This window comes from Myotis daubentonii, chromosome 11 (assembly GCF_963259705.1).
Source record: "Myotis daubentonii chromosome 11, mMyoDau2.1, whole genome shotgun sequence".
NCBI classification, from domain to species: domain Eukaryota; kingdom Metazoa; phylum Chordata; class Mammalia; order Chiroptera; family Vespertilionidae; genus Myotis; species Myotis daubentonii.
Window position 1 is genome coordinate 43,035,181 of NC_081850.1, and position 21,334 is coordinate 43,056,514.

Sequence of the window (21,334 nt, forward strand, 5' to 3'; positions counted from 1 at the left end):
TGGAAATCATTGGCTTCTTTTCATCTTTTACCCTCAGAAGTATCTTCAGAGTCAAGGCAAAAGATAGATGTCCAGCTTTGTTCTAGAATTCAATATTGTGCATCTTTTTTTTTATTATGTTGTTCATTATATTCCACAAATGAGTGAGATCATGTGGTATTTATCCGCTCTCCAGTTCCATCCATGCTGTGGCAAATGGTAAGAGTTCCTTTTTCTTCTTCCTCTTCTTAAAGAATACCTTTCAGCATTTCATATAATGCTGGTTTGGTGGTGATGAACTCCTTTAGCTTTTTCTTATCCGTGAAGCTCTTTATCTGACCTTCTATTCTGAATGATAGCTTTGCTGGATAAAGTAATCTTGGTTGCAGGTTCTTGCTATTCATCACTTTGAATATTTCTTGCCACTCTCTTCTGGCCTGCATGGTTTCTGTTGAGAAATCAGCTGACAGTCGTATGGGTACTCCCTTGTAGGTAACTGAGTTTCTTTCTCTTGCTGCTTTTAAGATTCTCTCTTTGTCTTTTGCTCTTGGCATTTTAATTATGATGTGTCTTGGCGTGGTCCTCTTTGGATTCCTTTTGTTTGGGGTTCTCTGCGCTTCCTGGACTTGTAAGTCTATTTCTTTCACCAGGTGGGGGAAGTTTTCTGTCATTATTTCTTCAAATAGGTTTTCAATATCTTGCCCTCTCTCTTCTTCTGGTACCCCTATAATTCTGATGTTGGTACACTTGAAGTTGTCCCAGAGGCTCCTTACACTATCTTCATATTTTTGGAATCTCTTTTCCTTTTTCTTTTTCAGTTGGGTATTTTTTGTTTCTTTGTATTTCAAATCTTTGACTTGATTCTTGGGATCCTCTTGTCTGCTGTTGGATCTCTGTAAATTATTCTTTATTTCAGTCAGTGTATGCTTAATTTCTAGTTGGTCCTTTTTCATGTCCTCCATGGTCTCACTATACTTATTGAGGGACTCATTAAATTTATCCGCGGTTTCCATAAAATTCTTGAAAAACCTTATAAACGTGGCCTTGAACTCTATATCCAGTCGTTTGCTTTCCTCCGTTTCTGCCATTTGTGACCTGTTTCTTTGTCTCCGCATTTTGGCTGCTTCCCTGTGTTGATAGAATGGCTTTGTGTGCTAGGTGTCCTGTAGGGCCCAGTGGCTCAGCCTCCCCAGTTACCTGAGGTGGACACTCTTGGTGCAGCCCCTTATGGGCTTTGTGCACAGTCTTGTTGTAGCTATGCCTTGGTTGTTGTAGGCTCACTGGGAGGAATTGACCTCCAGGCCAATTGGCAGTGAGAATCAGCTGTGTCCGCAGTGGGAGAACTTCTGTGCTGGAGACACCCTTCTGGGGCAAGACTTGCTTCAGTGGGGCTTTGGTGCTCACTGAGACTGCACCCTGAGTGTGTCCCTTATGGATCTGAGGAGTTGTGATCTGGATGGTCCCCCTATGACCACTGGGTACAGTGGCTCTTGGATCTAAGGATGTGCTAATTTAGCCTCTGCCTGAGGTTACACAGCAGGAACTACGAAGAGAACTGCAGATTCCCCTTCCTTTTTTTGGAGTTTGGAAGTGCCCTGATGATGCTCAGCTGTGTAGCAGTGCAAGCTGCTGTGGGGCCTTGGGCCTTCTCTTGGAAGCTCTGGGTCTATCTGGCCGGGCTGCAGTTAGGTAATTACAGGTCGCAAATGGCCGGGGCATTCATATGCAAAAGCCTCTGCCACAGCCTGGGCGGGGCGGGGTCTCAAGGAATCAAAGGGCGGAGGAAGCAGCTATGGCGGAGCCTCAGCCCCGCCCTAAGGAGTCGCGAGTCCCAGTGTCCCGGCAATGGCTGCAAGCACCTCTGAGGGAAAGCTGCCCTCAAGCTTGCCCGCTGCCAGAGAGACCAGTTTCTCCCCGTATGAGTCCTGGGTCCCCAGAGACTTCCCGGAGCCGGATTTCAGAGCCGTCGGGAGCTTGTGTCTCCCTCCGGATTCAAAAAGACAGCCGTGTCCTCAGGTGCCAGACCCTTTCCGCGCGCGCGAGCCCCCGTACCTCTGCACTCCACCTCCGCAGCTCCTCTGGCTCTCAGTATGCTTTTGTTTCCTTCTAGTTGTAGAATTTACACTCAACCAGCTCTCCTGTAGTTCTGGATGAGTCCGGCTTGTGTTTTTGATGCATTTATCAATTGTTGTGGGAAGCAGCAATTTCCCGGTGTTTATCTATGCCGCCATCTTAGTTTCTAATATTATGCATCTTAAAAGCCTAAAGCCCCCACTGAATGTCAGCCACATATGACGAAAAAATCCGAGGAGATGGCTAAAAATTGCAGGAAATGTGTAGGATTGTGTAATATGACTGCCATTGAGCACTGATATCCAGCCTGTGATGCACTCACCAAGCCATGTGCCCAGAATGGGATGAAGTCTGTGTTAAAGAGGTACCTTGCCCAACTGGTAGAGGCTCAGTGGTTGAGTGTTGACCTATGAACCAGGAGGTCACGGTTTGATTCCTGGTCAGGGCACATGCCCAGTTGTGGGCTCAGTTGATGATTCTCTCTCATCATTGATGTTTATAACTCTCTTTCCTTCTCCCTACCTCTCTGAAATGAATTTTTAAAAAAAAGAAAGAGAAAGAGTTACCTTTCTCTGATTCACATAGGTCCCACCTGAGTAGCCTTGTTGCATGGAATTCTGTTATTATGTCTCCCTTAATTATCAAAAGCATAGGCTTATTTTAAAAGGTATCTATTGAAAGATGGCTTTGTTCTTTTTAACCTTTGCCTATTGCTTCAACCTGGACATATACAGAAACATCATGAGCCAAGTAACTCCGTGTTACCAGACTCAAATAGAGTTTTCCAATATCTGGGATGATTTCATCACTATCTTTATCGCCAGCTCTCTAGACAAAGTTTGAAGTAAAACCTTAGAATGTTAAGTGAGTGTCTCGAGTGCCGAGCTCAAATCGATTATTCATTTCATATTCTTTTTACATTCTCCCTGACCAAAAATGATTGAAGCTGCATGAATTCAAATGTGTAATTATTTCATCAGGGGTCAGTAGATCTTTATTTGGGGAATGAGACCTTGTGAATATTGTCGATTGCAGGATGCATTGGCACAGACAGGAGGCGGTGTTGAAAAGGCTTTATTTGAAGCGTCCGTGATCATCATCATGCTGTCTAGTGAAGGAGCTCCCAACAGACCCTCTTTTACCCAAGCAATGGAGCTTTCAGTGTGAAAGGGAAAGATGTGGTTGAGGCACACAGGAGAAACCGTTATTGGAATTAGTGCACACATATCAGTTTGGACTCTGGCATGGGTATTCCCAGCACAGACCGCAGCACCAGCTCTCGTCGCAAATCCCCCATCAGGGAGGGGGCTCTCCCTGGCTGTGCCCACATAGAGACCCTGGGAAATGGGCCCTGCTCTAGCTTTGAAAGCTGGTTCAGGAGCAGTGAGGTAGCCCACATGAGCACGAGACAAAAGGGCCTCATGATTACATCTTTTTAAAGTACAAGTTTACTAAAGATGGCCTTAGGCCACCCTTTTTTTTCTCTCCAGGGAGATCTTTATATTGGTGCCAGTGTTTATAATATAAACCAGACCCAAAGATTCCAAAAGAAATCCTGAAAATTAATCCTGCCCTAGCTCTCCGCATGGCTTGCTAAGGCCACTGCATCTAGCAAGGTACAGTTACATGCCGGGCGATTGCTTTGCAGACTCCATCTGGATCCATCTTCTGTGAAATAAATAGATCCAGACTTTTAGTTTTCTCAGAATCTCAATTCATACTCTTTACACATGGTCACATCTTGCTAGCCTTAGGCATTTTAAAGCAATTAAACTTCTATCACACATCCCAATAATGGCTTCAACAGGCTTCATTTTATGGTGTTAGACCAGAAGACAAGGTACACCCACAAGTTTCCAGAGTCATCTTTGAAAGAGTCAAAAAGAAGACCATTTTAATCGCTGCTGGATGTTAACAAATGGGAAGTTGCTCTTTGCCACTCAATGCCATTCTTCCATCTGTGCATGCCTGGTTAGCTCTAGTAAATAAATTTTAAAAATGTTTTTAAAGCCTAACCATGAATAGAAAATAAGTATCTTTTCCACATTAATATGATCTCTACACTTAGTTAAAATCCCTGCTAGAAATGACTGAAGAAGGTCACTTCTCAGCAAGAATTGGGAAAGGGCTATGGGCCAGATGTTAACTTTCCTTCCAAATCCTACATATTTCTTTTTCTGCGCATGATATTTTAATGAGTTTTGAAGAAGGAAGGAGATTTTAGGCAGCTGATTTGCAAAAGGCAAAGAGGGTAAACATGGTCCACTGTCCATTTGTGATTTGTAGATAGACACCTGAAATGGTTTATCCTTTTTGCCATCTTGTTATTCTGAGGCTGATTCCTGATTTGAGAAATTCGTTGAAATAAATACTGTGTGTCTTATAGACACAGTAACCAATGGATACGTATATAGTATAAAACAAAGAGATTCTGAATACTTGAATACTTGGGATCGAGTCCCTGTGACTTTGGGTGGGTTCTTTTAATGGTCTGAGACCTAAGTTTTTTCAGCTGAAAAATTCGAATAATACTATCTTGCCAATAGGACAGTTGTAAAGATTTCATTAGCTAATACGTAACAAAATGCATATGTAAGATATTATTTTCACACACACACCCCGAAATTTCTTCTAGGCATCTTATTTTGAGATGCATGCTTGATACATTAAATGTACTTCAACTGTAAAAGATTAGATAAAATAGATTTAAATAGATTAAATGGAAACTTCAGTGCAGTTATTATTGTCAACATGTTAACTAAACATGATTTTGTATCTCGGCTCAGTCACACCCTTATTCTATACCAACAGTGCATAGAAGCTGTTAATTCCTTAAGTAAAGTACATCCAAAAAGTAGATCTCTAGACCAACTTGTGCTTGAAGAGTGCAGGATAATGTATCCATAGGTTAATTGAGAGAACTGTATCTTCTGAAAATATCTTTATAAGAGAAGCAAAAATGTGTGTGGCATATGGAAAGATGTTGGCATGAGGGAAGGTTGTGAATCATGCCTACAGAGACTATGCCCCTATGTTGGAGATGATAGCCTAATTAATCAGGCTTTATTGGCTGGCCTTCTGGGAGAGCTGCTAGATAGCCCTAAAACCTTCAGGAAATGGTTCTCAAAGTGGGGTCCCTGGTACAACAATATCAGCATCACCTGGGAACTTGTTAGAAATGCAAATTTTGGACCTTACCTCAAAACTACAAATGAGTGCATCAGTGGGAAGAGCAGTGTGTGCTTGCACAAGTCCTCTGGCGATTCTGATGCACATTCAAGTTTGGGAACCACTGACTCAATTCATCCACTGTATGTAATGAATTAGCTTCCTTCCTGTGCATTTGAATGAATGGTGCTAATGAAGTGCCATCCTTAGAAGAAATAAAAAATAGGTTTTCAAATCAGTGGGCTTTTTTGAGGTGTTTTTTGTTTGTTTTTGTTTTTGTAGTTTAGGTAATGAACCCCATTTGTGAAAGGTGTTCTCAAAACAATCCCATTTCCTGTCAGTCACTTAGTCATTTGCTCCCAGCAATGTTCATGCTCCTTTCTGTCAATTGGACCGTAACCCTCTGTTTTCAAAGTTTGTATCTCCCAGCCTGGGGGTGGGAGACCCAAACTTTTCCATCATCCTACTGCCTTAATTCTGTTCTTCTTTACACAACTAAACATTTCCAAGTCATCTAAATTAGCTGCTTCCATTTCCTTGCTGTTCAGTTCCTCTGTAATTCTCTGCAATTTTTTTCCACTTCTACCTTTGAAGTGAAATTACTCTTTGAGACTTCAACCAGAAGGCAGCTGCTTGTTTTTCTCTGGGATTTCTTGCTTTTGATCTACCCAGTCCAGATCCGTCTTTCCTTGCCTCTCATGATGCAAACATATAGCCCTGTTTTCCTTTGACACTTTACAGATTCTTTCTTTCCCTTCCTTTGCCATCAGCCATCCCCTGGGATCTGTTGCTGAGGGGGCGGGACCAAGACCAGGAGCACCGCTGCCTGCTCTCTCTGGCAGGTGTGCTCTCCCGCCCTTACATATCCTCTCAATGTCACTGCTTTTCTTTCACATCGCTGCCTTCCTTTCTACTATAAGCACTCCCTCCTTCTTAATGATTTTCAGCTCTACATTCAAGACCGATGTCATCTATTACCAATCTTGAATCTCTGCAAAAGGCTCTCCCTATGTCATTTAAGACTCAGAACCTCTGAAACAATCCACGAAACATCTTGTACAAAACATTGCCCTAAAACTTTCTGGAATCTCAATTAAATGATGGCCTTTCCTTGATCATTGGCTACTCATTGCCTCCAATGAAATCCATCCATATGATTCCAAGCCCACACGGCTTCCTTGAGGAAGACACCAGTCCCAATGTCCTGTTGCATTACTGACCTCCATTTATACCTCCATGGGTCCAAATTTTAACTTAAGAACCATCTCAAGTCTTATTTCTTCTAAGAGCATATGCAATCCTCATTAATGGCCGACTTTTCTGAGATTTTTACAGAAATCTTCTTCTTATTGTCCCTTAAGCCTAAAAGCTATTTGACTTTTAGGTAAATAAAAAGGAATGTTCTGATAAGCCTTATGGAGTACTTGATACTACTAAGGATAAGTGTTAGCTTTCTTCCCAGTGAAAAGGTGACATTTCCAATCGCAGGAAATAATTTCTTCTTTGCTGTCCCTCGTCTTTGTGCTTTGTGATCATCACATCACCAGTGGGTGTTGCTGCCATGTCAGGTGAGCCACAGGTGTGTGGAAGGGTGGAAAATAACCGTATCTTTGTAACCACTGTTAGCCACTGAGTGTGAAAAGGGACTCACTTGAAATAAATTCATCTAGATTTTCTATTTCTTTTATAAGAATTTAAGGAACAAAGAAAAGGGAGAATTAAATGAAGACTTATCTAAAATAATGAATAATTCACAAATAAGAGTTTTGGCTGCCTACTCATCAAGATCCAAGTCTGGCATCTATTTGCTTAGGTTGTACACTGAGATCTAGGCTGGGGAGTTGACATATGGCCAATCCAATCTTCAATTAACTTTTACCCAAAGGCCCTTATAATACATTTTTTTTTATCTTTTTCTCATCTCTGTCCAGATAAGTTTACTTTCCAAAGAATAAGCACAGTTGTGATCTGCATATGCCCTGGGATCCCTGGCTAGGTCTCCCCAAGTTGGAAAAATAGTTTCCTTACCTCCATTCAAGAATTACTAGTCAATTACCTTAAGCAAAATCCCTGCTTATTATAACCATATTGAAGCAAATAAAAGAGGAATGTCCAGAGAAAAGAAGAAAAAAAGTTGACATTTTTTTACAATGGAAAGAAGGAAGGCATATCCCCTTATCTCTGTAAATTAAAAAAAATAGTAAATATGCACTTTTATATATGTACATAACATATAATAGTGTATATGTACATCCCTATGTAAGGAAGTACATTGTACAAGGAAAAGGTCTCAGCTGTGTTTTCCTAAAATCTCCTTAATGCGTCTCTGTAATGACGAGCCTGTCTGAGTACCTACAGCTGCTGAAAGAACCCATCCCGCACGGAGCTTTGAAGTGCAGACACGCAGACAGCCAAGCATCAGTGTCTGGAAACCTTCCACATGCAAGTCCTCAGCGGCACTGGTGGCGGCTGGCACATTTGGATCTGGCTGGCGTGGTTACTGGAGCCGGGATGTTAGGAAGAGCAAGGGAAAAATAAAAACAGGCCCTGCGGAGGAAGGCAGGTGCGGCTGCTCCGCTTTCCTGCCCTGAGGGAGTCTGCATTTTGCACTGTGCTGCGGGGGAGGGCATGGCAACTGTCATGCTAACGCTCCAAAAAGCCTATTATGTGCCTTTCACATTGAAATCTGAAAGGATCCCTCATGAAGAGATAGATGCAGGAGAAAGGCAGGGAGGGAAGGAAAGGGACAGGTCATTCTGGAAGCATCCTGGCTTTCATCTCTCCGACATGTTTAGGTGAAGAAATGCTGATGTGGGAGGCTAAAGAGCACTACTTGCCACTCTTCATTGTTATGAATCTTCCATTCTATGTGGTGATCATTCGCTCTTCCACTTTACTGTGAAAAGGCAGGACTCGTGTGTTGACATTACGCATGTGGGACGGGGCACCTAAGGAAAGTGTCTCAGGCCCTCTCACGTTTCACACACACACACCCTCCCGTTCTGCACATTTGGCGGTTTGATGAATAGGTGCGGGAGGCACAGTGTCCCTGGTGGGAGCTGTTATTTCAGAGCAGGTGGCTCAGCGCCTTGAGGATCAAAGCCCCTGAGGCTGCGAGGACTGCACAGGTGCAGGGGCCCTTTGATCTCGGCTTGGAGTTTCTACCCACCACAGATCAAGCAGCCCCTCAGACAGGAATTTGTGTAACTACCTTTCAGTCTGGTGGTGGCGTGTAGGTAGATGAGAGCAACCACCCCCGAACAAGCGAGAGAACAAGCGATCGGGGTTGGCTTTTCGTTCTCCCTAGCTCTGCTCTCACCCCTCCTCCCCTGCGCGTTTACCACCATTGCCCATCCGTGCTGACCACTCGCCCGCCCTCCACCCACCCAGGGCGGCTGCCTTTCCTTGCTGCCCAGGGAACCACGGGCAGACCTGCAGATTCGTTAACCAGAAGGCTCCGTCCTGGCCCCGGAATATCCTGAAGCCCCCGCGCACCCCGAGGCACAAGTTAATCACTTTCGCCCTGAGGCCATCTTACCTGACCGAACGTTGGCTGACCTGTATTAAGGACTTTGTGTACGCCAGGCTCTGTGAGGTTTCTTCATCTCCGTTGTCTTTTTTGACTGATTTCTTACTCGTTTGAAGTCTTTTTTTTTTTAAATATACTGACAGGGATTACACAGTTAGTGCTTTTCATTATTATTTAGTGAAATCATACAATGATTCTCGTCTCATCCCCCTGCCTAACTCAGAACACAAAATCATTTTCTCTTTCTTTTGGATCCTCACTGTGTTGAATACACAGAATAGGTGCTCCACACCCCCGCACCCCCAACCCCCAAGTGGCATGATAATGTGGGTGAAGTGTATTGAAATGGACACTTTCTAATAAGTAATTAAACTCAGTTGATCGACATGTTCCATATCTTGGTGGTTATGTGCATCTTAACACACATGAATGTAAGTTCAGGCTGTATACCAGTTACTGGTTCATTGATAGTAAAAGGTGCGAGTTCTGTGCCCCTCCCGACAGCATCGCATCACCGCCTCCGTTCCACGTAGGGGGGCCACTCTCCTGGTTTGCCCATGAATGAGGGGTTTCCTGGGACACAGAACTTTTGTTACTAAAACCAGGACCACTGTAGACAAACCCGGGCATTTAGGGATGCTAGTTGTGAGAAATTATTTCCTTAGCGGAAGAAATTGGCTGGACTTTTATAGGAAATGGATAGCTGTCATTTAGTTGCACTTTTCCAGTTACAGGCACGATTTGATATTTCCCATAGGCCCCTTGTACAGAGTGTGTGTTGTTGCTCGCCTGCCCTGTTTTACACTGGATGCTGCGTAACATTGTTCATGCACCTGACAGCTGGTAGCAGAAAGGCTTGCTTCGGGAAGCTCAAAAACTTCCTAAAAATCCTTTTTTAACCAATTCCTTTTTTGTGTATAGAGTGCTTTACTAATAGTCATTTTAGAGTCATCATGAAATGGCCATTCAGTGTAATATTCAGTGTAATATTGAAAAAGAAAAAAGGATTTAAAGTAGCTGGCTCCAGTAAGGATAGAGATGGAAATATACCAAATTGCCTTGGTTACAGTTTCCTGTGCTCCGAACTTCTAATTTTTTTTTTCTGCTGAGCTCTCTAGATTTCCTTTAGAATCAAGTTTTTAGTCCTCCTAGCTAGAACTGTTATTTAAATTAACTGTGTTGCCAGAACCGGTTTGGCTCAGTGGATAGAGCGTCGGCCTGCGGACTCAAGGGTCCCGGGTTCGATTCCGGTCAAGGGCATGTACCTTGGTTGCGGGCACGTACCTTGGTTGCGGGCACGTACCTTGGTTGCGGGCACATCTCCAGTGAGGGGCATGCAGGAGGCAGCTGATCGATGTTTCTCTCTCATCGATGTTTCTGGCTCTCTATCCCTCTCCCTTCCTCTCTGTAAAAAATCAATAAAATATATTTTTTAAAAAAGAAAAAGAAAAAGCTTTAAAAAAAATAAATTAACTGTGTCTTCTTTCAAACTATGCAATAATTTGCTTGTGTGCTTAATGATTAGCTTCTCTCAGCGTTGCTGGTCTCATCACAAAGTGAAAATATACCTGCTGGAGGATATTATCTATTTTCCTGCCTTTTCTTGTCTGTCTGACTTGGCCCAAGCAGAGACACCTTTAGATACCTTTGAATAAAAATTAGCTATACTTCTGGCGTAAAACAATTCCACTTTTTTTTTTTTTAGCTTATCTGCATAGACAGTCGTGCAACCTAATAGAACAAATATAATGTTATGCAAGTTTTTCAGATTCTCTTTATTAAGCTTGTCCAACATCATTCTACCAAGAAATAAATTTACTTTCTGAAATATGCTTCAATAATGTTGTTTCAAGATTGATATTACTCGGTGTACATGCCCACTCCCTCAATATATTTCTGAATATTGATTTTGAATCTTAACTGATGTTACAACTACAACTTGCATATTTACTGCCAACACACATAGGAGTGAAAAATTCTGCTTGAACTGGTGAGATGCTGCTCACACCAATGTATAGTACTCTGACGTCATAGAATTCTGTATTTTACTCAGTGCTTGTGCGGAAAGGGTTCCACTTGATTAGCATCAAGTGATTTTCAGGCTCAGGTTTTGCTCTGAGCGTGGCATGAGAAATGTGCATGAATAGCTGTGGAACAGCCATATCACAGTTGTTTGTGTGGTATATTTCTATAACCATAAAATTTTTAAATGTGACTGTTGGCTCTATAGTTGAATAAATTTGGGGGTGTGTTAATGATGACCTTATAGGAGTCAACAGTAAAAAGAATAGACCTCCATTTCCCCTTACAATTCTCTTGTAAACATTTCATGCCACTTGGTGAATGAAACAAAATGCCTCCTGTCAGTTGCATGCATTCACTTCACCCATCTTCACAGCAGCTAACCTTGAAGCCAGGTGCTCTGTGGCCACTGGAGGGCAATCATACTCCTCCTGGCCCATCCTGGTCACAGTGTGATGGGCGAGACAGACCAAATGGTCACCCAGAGAAAGACCAGTGTTTCTGAATTTGTAGGTCATTTTAGAATGAAAACTTTCTATTTAACAATTATTACGTCAATTGTAATTATATTTCAAAAAATGGTTAGTACCTCCAAACTATTTCATGGCTATTTCCCTTGTTAACATCATGTTTCTGAAGCTTATCTGCCCAGCACATTCATTGTACAATTATTTTCTCATTAGTACTTAACAAAATCAAACAAATGTCCCTCAGAATTCACTCAGTTGATATATTGCTAGCAACCCCCATCCCCACCCCACCCCCCAAAAGGAAAGATTTTATTTCATTTTTTTTCTTAGGCTGTGTATCATGATGGTGGACACATATATAATTTCCAGTATTTTAAAATACTTAAAATCTGCCCTAACCAGTTTGGCTCAGTGGATAGAGCGTCAGCCTGCAGACTGAAGGGTCCCAGGTTCGATTCCGGTCAAGGGCATGTACCTTGGTTGCAGGCACATCCCCAGTAGGGAGTGTGCAAGAGGCAGCCAAATCGATGTTTCTCTCTCATCGATGTTTCTAACTCTCTATTCCTCTCCCTCCCTTCCACTCTGTAAAAAATCAATAAAATATATATTTTAAAAATAAATAAAATAAAATAAAATACTTAAAATCTCCATTGGTGACTCGGTGGCCTTCACTGATGTCATCTAACTCTCTCATTTATGACTATACTAGTCATACTTTGTTTTTCTGTTGACTTGCCAGCCTGTAGTTAAATGGAGCTAGTGAGCCCTTTTCTGAACATCTATGTCAGCGTTGTGTGGAGGATAGGAGTTGAATTGGAGAAGGAAACAAATGTATGGCCTTCATAAAGACTCAGGGCGCTTTTCTGCATAACTCCAGTGGTAAACAGGCATGAAGTGTTGGTTGTATATGATGACTGTGTTAGTGGATGACCTAATGGCTGTAGGATGACAGTCTTTGCTGGTTGGAAACCACTTAACACTAACATGGGGGTGCTTGGGTACTCAGACGAGTGAGAGAGCCTGGCATAGAGCCTCTTTGGCAACAATTTCAGTTCCCCCAGGGAAAGAAAATACCTTAGATTGTTCATGATGAAATGATATAGGCTATGGTTCAGACATAAGTGAGAACAGGATTTACATGAACTTTAACAAAAGATCTCCACCATTGGGTTTCCTTAAGCCCAGACTGGACTTTTCTCCTGGACCATGTGGGCCACTCTGTCTCTTATTTAACTAAGGAGGCAAAATTGCTTCGTATAATATTACGTAACTAAAACAAAACTAACAAAATTGTTCATGGCAGTTACCAATTTGTGATGAAGTTATTGGTGAATTTTATTTTCTTCTTTTCTGGAAGTCTTTACAAGTTTGTTACAATGAACATGAATTGCTTTTTAACCAAGAAAAAAATAATAAAAAAAACTTGCAAAAGTCCATGTATAAAAATATTACATATATCTTTGCCATAGCAAGATAATTTTATTCCATTTTATTCAGTATGTTCTGACTGACTGGACCTGATATTATAATAATGAGCTCTTCCATTTGTATAGTTTCTTACACAGATTTTCTCATGTGGGACATATACTTAACTAATAACGGTAATGGGATAGATAGTAATATTTCAAAATGAGGAAATGGTGGGGTAGATATTTTATCTTGTTTGCCAAGAATTATGTAATTAAAAAATAGCAGAAATAGAGCAATAATTCTTAATCCTAGAACAATTTTCTTTATATATATACATATATATATATATATACACACACACACACACATATATATATATATATGCTATAGTATCTTTTTCCTCCAATACTATGTATATGTTCTGCTAAATCCCATGAAACATATAAAGAAATATAAGACCCAGTTCCTGCCATCAAGTAGTTTATAATACAATTGGGGTAAAAATACATATGTTGGCAGAGTTAATTATCAATTCAATTGTTGTCACAGATAAAATGTGCAGTGCATAGTACAGTGCCTGGCACATGGAAGGCACTCAAGAAATGATAGATAGATGGATAGGTGGGTGGGTAGACAGACGAATGGATGGATGGATGAGTGAGCAGATGGATGGGTGGGTGGATGGATGGTTGAGTGGATGACTGGGCAGAAGGGCAGGTGGATTGACAAATTAATTAGAGGTATAGGACTATAAAGGAGAGAAGCTCACTGATCACAGATGATTGAATTTCAGTAACTATTGATTTTTATAGTCTAGAGCAGCAGTGGGCAAACTACAGCCCGCGGGCCGGATTCGGCCCGTTTGAAATGAATAAAACTAAAAAAAAAAAAAGACCGTACCCTTTTATGTAATGATGTTTACTTTGAATTTATATTAGTTCACACAAACACTCCATCCATGCTTTTGTTCCGGCCCTCCGGTCCAGCTTAAGAACCCATTGTGGCCCTCGAGTCAAAAAGTTTGCCCACCCCTGTTCTAGAGATTATTTCAAGAAAGAGAAGATAGACTAGCTGGGCCTTCAGGAACTTGTAAGAGTAGAGTTTAACTCCTCACCTAGAGTAGTGAAGGAATTCCAGGCCCAGGGCCCAGCATGAGCAAAGGCGGTGGGACAGAATGAGCACGATATGACTGGGAATGTCAGATCTCCAGAACAGGAATGACTTTTCTAAAGCAAAAAAAAAAGGAGTTTATTTTGAAAATTGAATGGGATTACAACATAGAACATCTTGAATTTTAAGCTGAAGTATTTAAATAATCCATAAGCCTGGGCAGCTTTAGAAATATTTGCATAAAGTAATTAATGTTATAAGGAAAATGTTTTAGGCAACAAATTTGGTAGAAGTATGACTTTGTGTTAAATATAAAGATATGAGACAGTTTAATAACGGTGAATATTTGAAGTATTCAACTGGGATTTTAAAGTATTTTCAGAAAGAACTGCACAAGTTGATCTTGCTCTATTATCATTAAAATATTCCTGTATGCAATCGAAGTTTCTGAGACAGTTCTGTCAAATTCAGCTTTAGATCAATAAGTATTCTTATTGAGAACTAAAAGATTACAACATGTGAGGATACAAATCTGGCATAAAAGTTCAAGGCCTCCAAATGTTTCATGAATAATGTTTAATAAACTTTTCATATGCTAGAGGAAATGTAATAATTTATGTCTTCTGGAATATTCAACCTAACTTCTAGGCATGTCTGAAAATTGGCATTTCTTGAATGTAAGTTCTCATTGCACTAAAAGTTGTATACATCGTCACTTCTCTTTAATCCTATTTATCTTATAAAATTGATGATGTCATCATATGAATACAAGTGGTCTTTGAGTGAACATGTGGGTTAGAATCCAGCTCAACCACTGAATTGTTGGGCAATCCCAGCCAAGTTTCTCTCTGATCTCAATTTTCTCATTCATGAACAATGATAATAATAGAATTAACATCTTGATTGTTAGGAGGATTAAATGTAAAAATATGCGCTTATGCCTGCCATGTAAGAACAATTCATGAATGATAGTCATGTTACTAGTAATGATAATCAATGTGATACACAATCATTTTCTTGTTGTGATTGTTTACTTGTCTTGTTTTATTTGTTTTAAATCATTGCTATAAAGAAAGCGAGGATCCCTTGGGGGGGGGGGATATATGTTCTCTGCTGAATGAAATTATAGCTCAACATATATAGCACAGGTTGCTCATAACCAGAGCAAAGCTGACCAGCTTCTTGCCTTTTGTAGTGAGCCATCTCTATGGATTTGGACTGATGGATGCAGAAGCCATGGTGATGGAGGCGGAGAAGTGGACCACTGTTCCTCAGCAGCACGTGTGTGTAGAGAGCACAGACCGACAAATCAAGTAAGGTTTGCCGCAAGTACATAGCACATCAATGTCTTGAAAGAGTGCAGGCCAGGGCAAGTGCTCAGGATGGCCCTGTGTTACACATGGAAGCTAAAACCCTGTGTAATTTTTTTCTAATGTAGTTACAAACTCTAATAGAATGTCTGGGATGCTAAGCTGTTAAATCCACAAAGTAGACCCAAGTATCCTTAAAAGAAAAGCATCTCTTAAAAGGTGATTGGGTGTGTGTGGAGGGGGGGGGGGGGGAGGAGGGGGGGCGGGGCGGTGGGGCTTGATGGGCATTCTTAAGATTTCTACTCTATCAGTATATCTATTTGTTGTTATTAGTATTCTTCGTAAGTCAATGTACTCCAAGAAACTGAATAGCATGTTCTGGAAACTTAACTCCATACCATGTAGTTCTCCAGAGTGGGGGAAATGCACAGTAAATGAGATTGCAGTTTATTTAGAGATCCCAGGGCCCTTTCCTAGGTTTCAGCTGCACAAACGTGAAGGCTGTGCTGACAGGGCTGACCTAGCGAGAATGTGCAGTCCCTCCTAGGTGCTGAATCCACAGAACAGGATACATCTTCAAGATTCTATTCGTATTTTGCTTTTGGCTTTCTTTTTTAGAGAGGTGGCTCTCATAAAAATATTTATGGACTTTGTTTATGATAAAACTAGAGCCATTGTAATTCTTGAGAAAATTTGTCAGGAAGCAGAAATAAATGAAGTGAAGTGGGGTTTTCCCCCATATTCATCTGTGGCATAGAATAACAGAAAAAAGATAAAGGAGTGGAAAGTGAACCAGTATTTACGGAACACTTATTAAGGTCCATGCCAAGTGCTAAAAACTTCATGTGTGTTTCCTTATTAAAAGTTTGTAAACATTTGGGTATTACTCCCATTTGACAAATGAGGAAGCGAGATCAGTGGGAATATTTGTTTATTCATTCACAAATTTATTTACCAGTTCGGCAACTATTTTTCTTGCACTTACTGAATAGCAAGCACTGAGCTAGATATTAAGGGGAATGATAAGTGCTTCCTTCCCTTTGAAGTTTACAGTCTTGTGGGAGTCAAGTCAAAAAAATATAAGTAAATGCCAAAGCCGGTTTGGCTCAGCGGATAGAGCATCGGCCTGCGGACTGAAAGGTCCCAGGTTCGATTCCGGTCAAGGGCATGTACCAGGGTTGCAGGCACTTCCCCAGTGGGGGATGTGCAGGAGGCAGCTGATCGATGTTCCTCTCTCATCGATGTTTCTAACTCTCTATCTCTCTCCCTTCCTCTCTGTAAAAAATCAATAAAATATATTTAAAATATATATATATATATATATATATATATATATATATATATATATATATATGTATATATAAAAGTAAATAATTCTAAGTTACAATAAGTGAATGTTGGGCATATAAAGGGTAGAAAATAAGAGGTGGGGACATATTTTTCCTGTGGTTCAGTGACATCTCAGAGTGAAATTTAAGCTTTGGCCATGAAGAGTCAGCCATAGGAACAGCACAGGGTGGGGGGAGGGGGCCCTGAGTTGGAAAACTATCCCAGAACTTGATTGAGGCCAGTGTGGCTGGAGCCCAGTGTTTGGGGCGGGGGGGGGGGGGGGGGGGAGGGGGGAGGGTGGTGGCAATGGCACAGAAAGAAGCTAGTGAAGAAGACAGGAACCTGTGGACAAGAGGAAGTGTGTACCCCTGGGTTATAGAGTAAGGAAATGGTAGACCAGGGTCAAATCCCACAGGCATGCTAATCCCCAAGCTTTCACTGTACCATGGTACTCTATAGCAATGGCTCTCAAAGTGTATTCCATAGATCAGCAACTTCCCTATCACCTGGGAACTTGTTAGAAATGCTAATTCTTGGGATCTACTCCAGCCTTACTGAATCAGACACTGGGGCCAGGCCCAGCAATCTGTGTTTTATAAGCTGAGATTCTTACGTTGGAAAAGCACTACCTGTGTGAAGGTAAAAGGCCCTCAATCCCCCCTTTCCTATCGAGTGCATCTTTCCCACTGTCTAAAGTGTTAATCCTTTCAATGACCCAACCATTTGGTGATAGCCCTGTGTCCTTGAGTGTCCAGCGACCAGCTGCTTGTATTACATTGTGCGATGTCATTCGAGGCCTGCAGGCTCTCTTCACCAGGGCCCTCACTCAAACCCCCTCTCTCTCTGTTGCAGGACAATTCGCCCCAACAGTGCCGTGCGCTCCATCTACAAAGCGTCGGGCTGCTCGGATAACCCCAACCACCATGTCAACTACCTGGAGCATGTAGTTGTGCGCATAACCATCACCCATCCCAGGAGGGGTGACCTGGCCATCTACCTGACCTCACCCTCAGGAACCAGGTCCCAGCTTTTGGCCAACAGGTACCATGATAACCTCTGCCCACCAGAGTGTGAGTCACACTGACACTCTGCTGTTCTTTAGGGAGGAAAGGGCAGCTGCTCTCTATTTACTACCCTAAGAACTAAGGGGCACACAGATGTCATGATGGATGGTCACAGTCCTCACTGCCCATACATAATTAGAGAGTGTGAAGCTGCAAAGAACAGTCGCACATATAATAGTTGGGGAATATGAAAGGGATGCTGCAGAAAAATGGAAGGCCACCTGTTGTTCCTTATCATAAAACTAGGAGCCCGGTGCACGAAATTCGTGCACGGGTGTGTGTGGGGGGAGTGTCCCTCAGCCCAGCCTGCCCCCTCTCGCATACTGGGAGCCCTCAGGCATTGACCCCCATCACCCTCCAATCGCAGGGGCAGGGGACCCTCATTTCCCCCCATCACTGGTTCTGCCCCCAGCCCAGGCCTGATGCCTCTGGCCCAGGCATCAGGCCTGGGCAGGGGACCCCCAGACCCCTCCGATTGCTGGCTCTGCCCCTTGCCCAGGCCTGATGCCTCCGCCAGAGGTGTCAGGCTTGGACAGGGGACCCCCATCTCCCCCCAATCACTGGCTCTGGCCCCGCCCAGGCCTGAGGCCTCTGGCCCAGGAATCATGCCTGGGCAGGGGACCCCCATCTCCCTCTGATCGCTTGCTCCACCCCCCGCCCAAGCCTGACGCCTCTGACCCAGGCTTCAGGCCTGGGCAAGGGGACCATCATATCCCCCCAATCCCCGGCTCCGCCCCCCACCCAGGCCTGATGCCTCTGGCCCAGGCATCAGGCCTGGGCAGGGGACCCCCAGCTCCCCGCCCAGGCCTGATGCCTCGGCCAGAGGAGTTGACCCTCATCACCCTCCGATCACCAATCACCGGATCGGCCCCTTGACCAGGCCTGAGGTCTCTGGCAGAGGCGTCAGGCCTGGGCAGGGGACCCCCAGCTCCCCGCGGTTGCAGGCTCCGCCCCTGCCCAGGCCTAACGCCTCTGGCCTAGGCGTCCGGCCCGGGCAGCGGGGACCCGCAGTGGCAGCGGCCCCGCAATCGTGGGCTCCGCTTTAGGCCCAGGCAAGGGACCCCTAGCTCCTGGGACTGCCAGCTTCGACCGTGCCCAGCTCCCATCGCTGGCTCTACCCCTACTTCCTGCTATCACTGGCCAGGGCGGAAAAGGCACCTGATTCTCTGATCATGGCTGGGGGCCGCCTTTGCCCTACCTCCCAGCTCTTAGCTCCCCCTTGGGTTTCCGATCACTGTCAGTGGCAGGGGGCTTCTTCCTGCTTTCCCTTTCACCTCCCTCCATTGTGCCTATATATGCAAATTAGCCGCCATCTTGTTGGCAGTTAACTGCCAATCTTAGTTGGCAGTTAATTTGCATATAGCCCTGATTAGCCAATGAAAAGGGTATCGTCGTACGCCAATTACCATTTTTCTCTTTTATTAGTGTAGATGACATATAGAACCCTAACTCCTCAGGCCTCTGAGATTCTTCCCCCTGTCCTTAAATGTCCACTGGCATTTGCTACAGATTAGCTGACTTCTCTTGCCCAAGCATTTTCTGAAGTTCAAGGAAATTCTATTTGTTTTAAAAAGGGTACTGGCAAATTTCCCCCCACAAACAGTCAATTAGTAAATGTTTTGAGCTTTGCAGGCCGTTTCTGTTATAGCTACTCAACTTTGCCATTAGAGTGCAAAAGCCACTGTAGACTATATAAATGGATGGGCATGGCTGTGGTCCCATAAAACTCTATTTACAGAACAGGCAGAGGGCAGCTGTGGCTTGAGGAAGCTGTGTAGCTGACTGACCCCTATTGTAAAGGCTAGCCCTTTAGTCTTTATTGACCAAAAGGGCACTCTTCTTAGCCTTGTCACTTCTCCCCACTCCCTGTGCCAGGATCCTGATAAAAGGCCAGAATGTTCTAGCCCAAGCTTTCTTTGCCCCACTGGCTTTTTGAGTGGTTGGGAGCATGGGGGACGTGGGGGGGGGGGGGGGTACTTGACAACAGGTGGGACCAGGTGGGAAAATATCAGGTTGTCCTATACACCTCATTCCCATTATGGTTGTAAAGTACAAACCATAAGACAAGCAGAAAGGAGCCTAAAAGAGTCGTTCATTTTATATTTTTCTCCAAGAGGAACATTTAATGGGAGTTAAAACCTCACCATCAATGGCACATAGAGTCCAAATGAAAGCCAACCTGGTATGTAGTACACGTGCCGGGGACCCTGGCAGCGCGGGTCTTTGTTAGCAGACTTAACAACAAGCTGGAGGAGGTGAGAGGCCAGGAGCCAGTGCAGGCCTGCAGATCCGAAGTGAGCCTGGGCAGTTGCCGGTTGCTTTTCAGAATCCCCAAATTCTATCTGCAATGGGACAGAGGAAAAAAGGAAGAGCAATAAGTAGCGCTTCCAGGTGACTAGGAGTACAGATTCCTAAATCTTACCTTCAATTGCATTTTCTTTCGGCACTTGAAAGATTTGCCGTGTTCTTTAAAACCTGACAGCTCCCATTCCAGCATGGGGACGTCTGGGCGTAGAGCTTTATGAAGCGCAGCTTAGCCAGAATCAGCGTGTGCGCGTGCAAAGAACAGAATGGCACTGGGTCCTCCCCACTCTGCAGACAGGTCTCCGCTGTCGCCTGCCAGGTCATTGCATGTACCTGCCTGATGCTGCTTTTCAGCAAGCGAGGCCTTCACATGCACAATGACTTGATTAATGGAGGTCACACTAGCCTTTGTTACTGAACCCAGAGAAGACCCTTTTCTCTGTTGTTTCTTTTCTGTCTTCACCATTGTTCATCTGCATGGAACCTGAAAGAGATTCCAGGTGAAACATTGTGAAGTGCACACACGGGCAGCTCTTCTGCCTCGAGCCCCTCTATCGTGGAAAAACAGGCCTTCGCAGTTGCTGTGTGCTTGGAAAGCTCAGCCTCCTCCACCTTGCTGGGCTCTTCCTACACATTCTGGTATTTTGTGTTGGCTTCCCCCAAAATGACTTCAGGGAGGAAACTTGTGAGCAGAGGAGCTGTGGGTTCCGCTCATCACAGGCGTTTGGTGGATGACGAGGTCCCTGGCGTCAGTCGCACATGCATTCTTGAACCACGGACATCTGCTTTGCTCTTTGCAAAGTGCTGAACCCAAGATCGCTGCCTGACTTGTGTCGGAGAAAAAGAAACATGCATTTCAGGCGCTCAGCGACTGGCGGTCCCGAGGTTTCCCTCAGTTTCCCCAATCAAGGGCTCCCAAGAATGAGATTTGCACCCAGAGTGAGGCTTCTGGGTCTGGAGCGTTTTCTTAACCACTGCTCTTTTGGACATTTTCCATCTCAGGAAAACAAGTAGCCCCCCAAAGAGGTACACACTCTAGACTGGAGAAGGGGCTGACGGCACCGAGAGATATAAAGGATGTTATGAATTCATTTGTCTACAGCTCCCCCAAAACACTGCTCTGAGCGGCTGACTCCTTAAATGTAAAACATCTGCCCCAGGTCCCAAAGCCACACGTGGCCACGTTCCAGGGCCTGGCTCCCCTGTCCCTGCTGTGCTTGACACTGGTAGCATCCCTCCTACCGAGGCGGCTCTGGGAAAGACGGTTTCTCTTGGCATTTCCTCCTTCTGGCATATTCTGAAGCTTAAATTTTATGAGAGGAAATCTCTACTCAAAACCACTCCATCTCAGGCCTAGTGGCAAGGAATCCTTGTGTCCTGTCACCTTGGCCCTGTTTCAAAACACATTCCCAGGACTGGGAGCTGAGGGCAAGAAGCACAGAAAAGGGTAGGGAGGCGGGGGGAGGCCTGCTTGCCTCCTGGTCTCCTCCTCATTGGTCTGCGGGGCAAAACACTTCACCTCAAGGAAAAGGTGACTAGGTTGGGTTTTAGAAGGAATTTGTGTAT

The 21,334-nt window shown here is 43.8% G+C and overlaps 1 protein-coding gene across 8 annotated transcripts in view; it reads left to right on the plus strand.

The window, feature by feature from the left end:
* PCSK5 (proprotein convertase subtilisin/kexin type 5) overlaps positions 1-21,334 on the plus strand; it is a 416,215-nt gene that overhangs the window by 227,794 nt on the left and 167,087 nt on the right. For all 8 annotated transcript variants that reach the window (XM_059656934.1, XM_059656933.1, XM_059656935.1 and 5 more), the window contains exons 11-12: positions 14,957-15,074; positions 17,253-17,441. In XM_059656934.1, the coding sequence (XP_059512917.1) occupies positions 14,957-15,074; positions 17,253-17,441 (307 nt within the window). The remainder of the gene's footprint in view (positions 1-14,956; positions 15,075-17,252; positions 17,442-21,334) is intronic.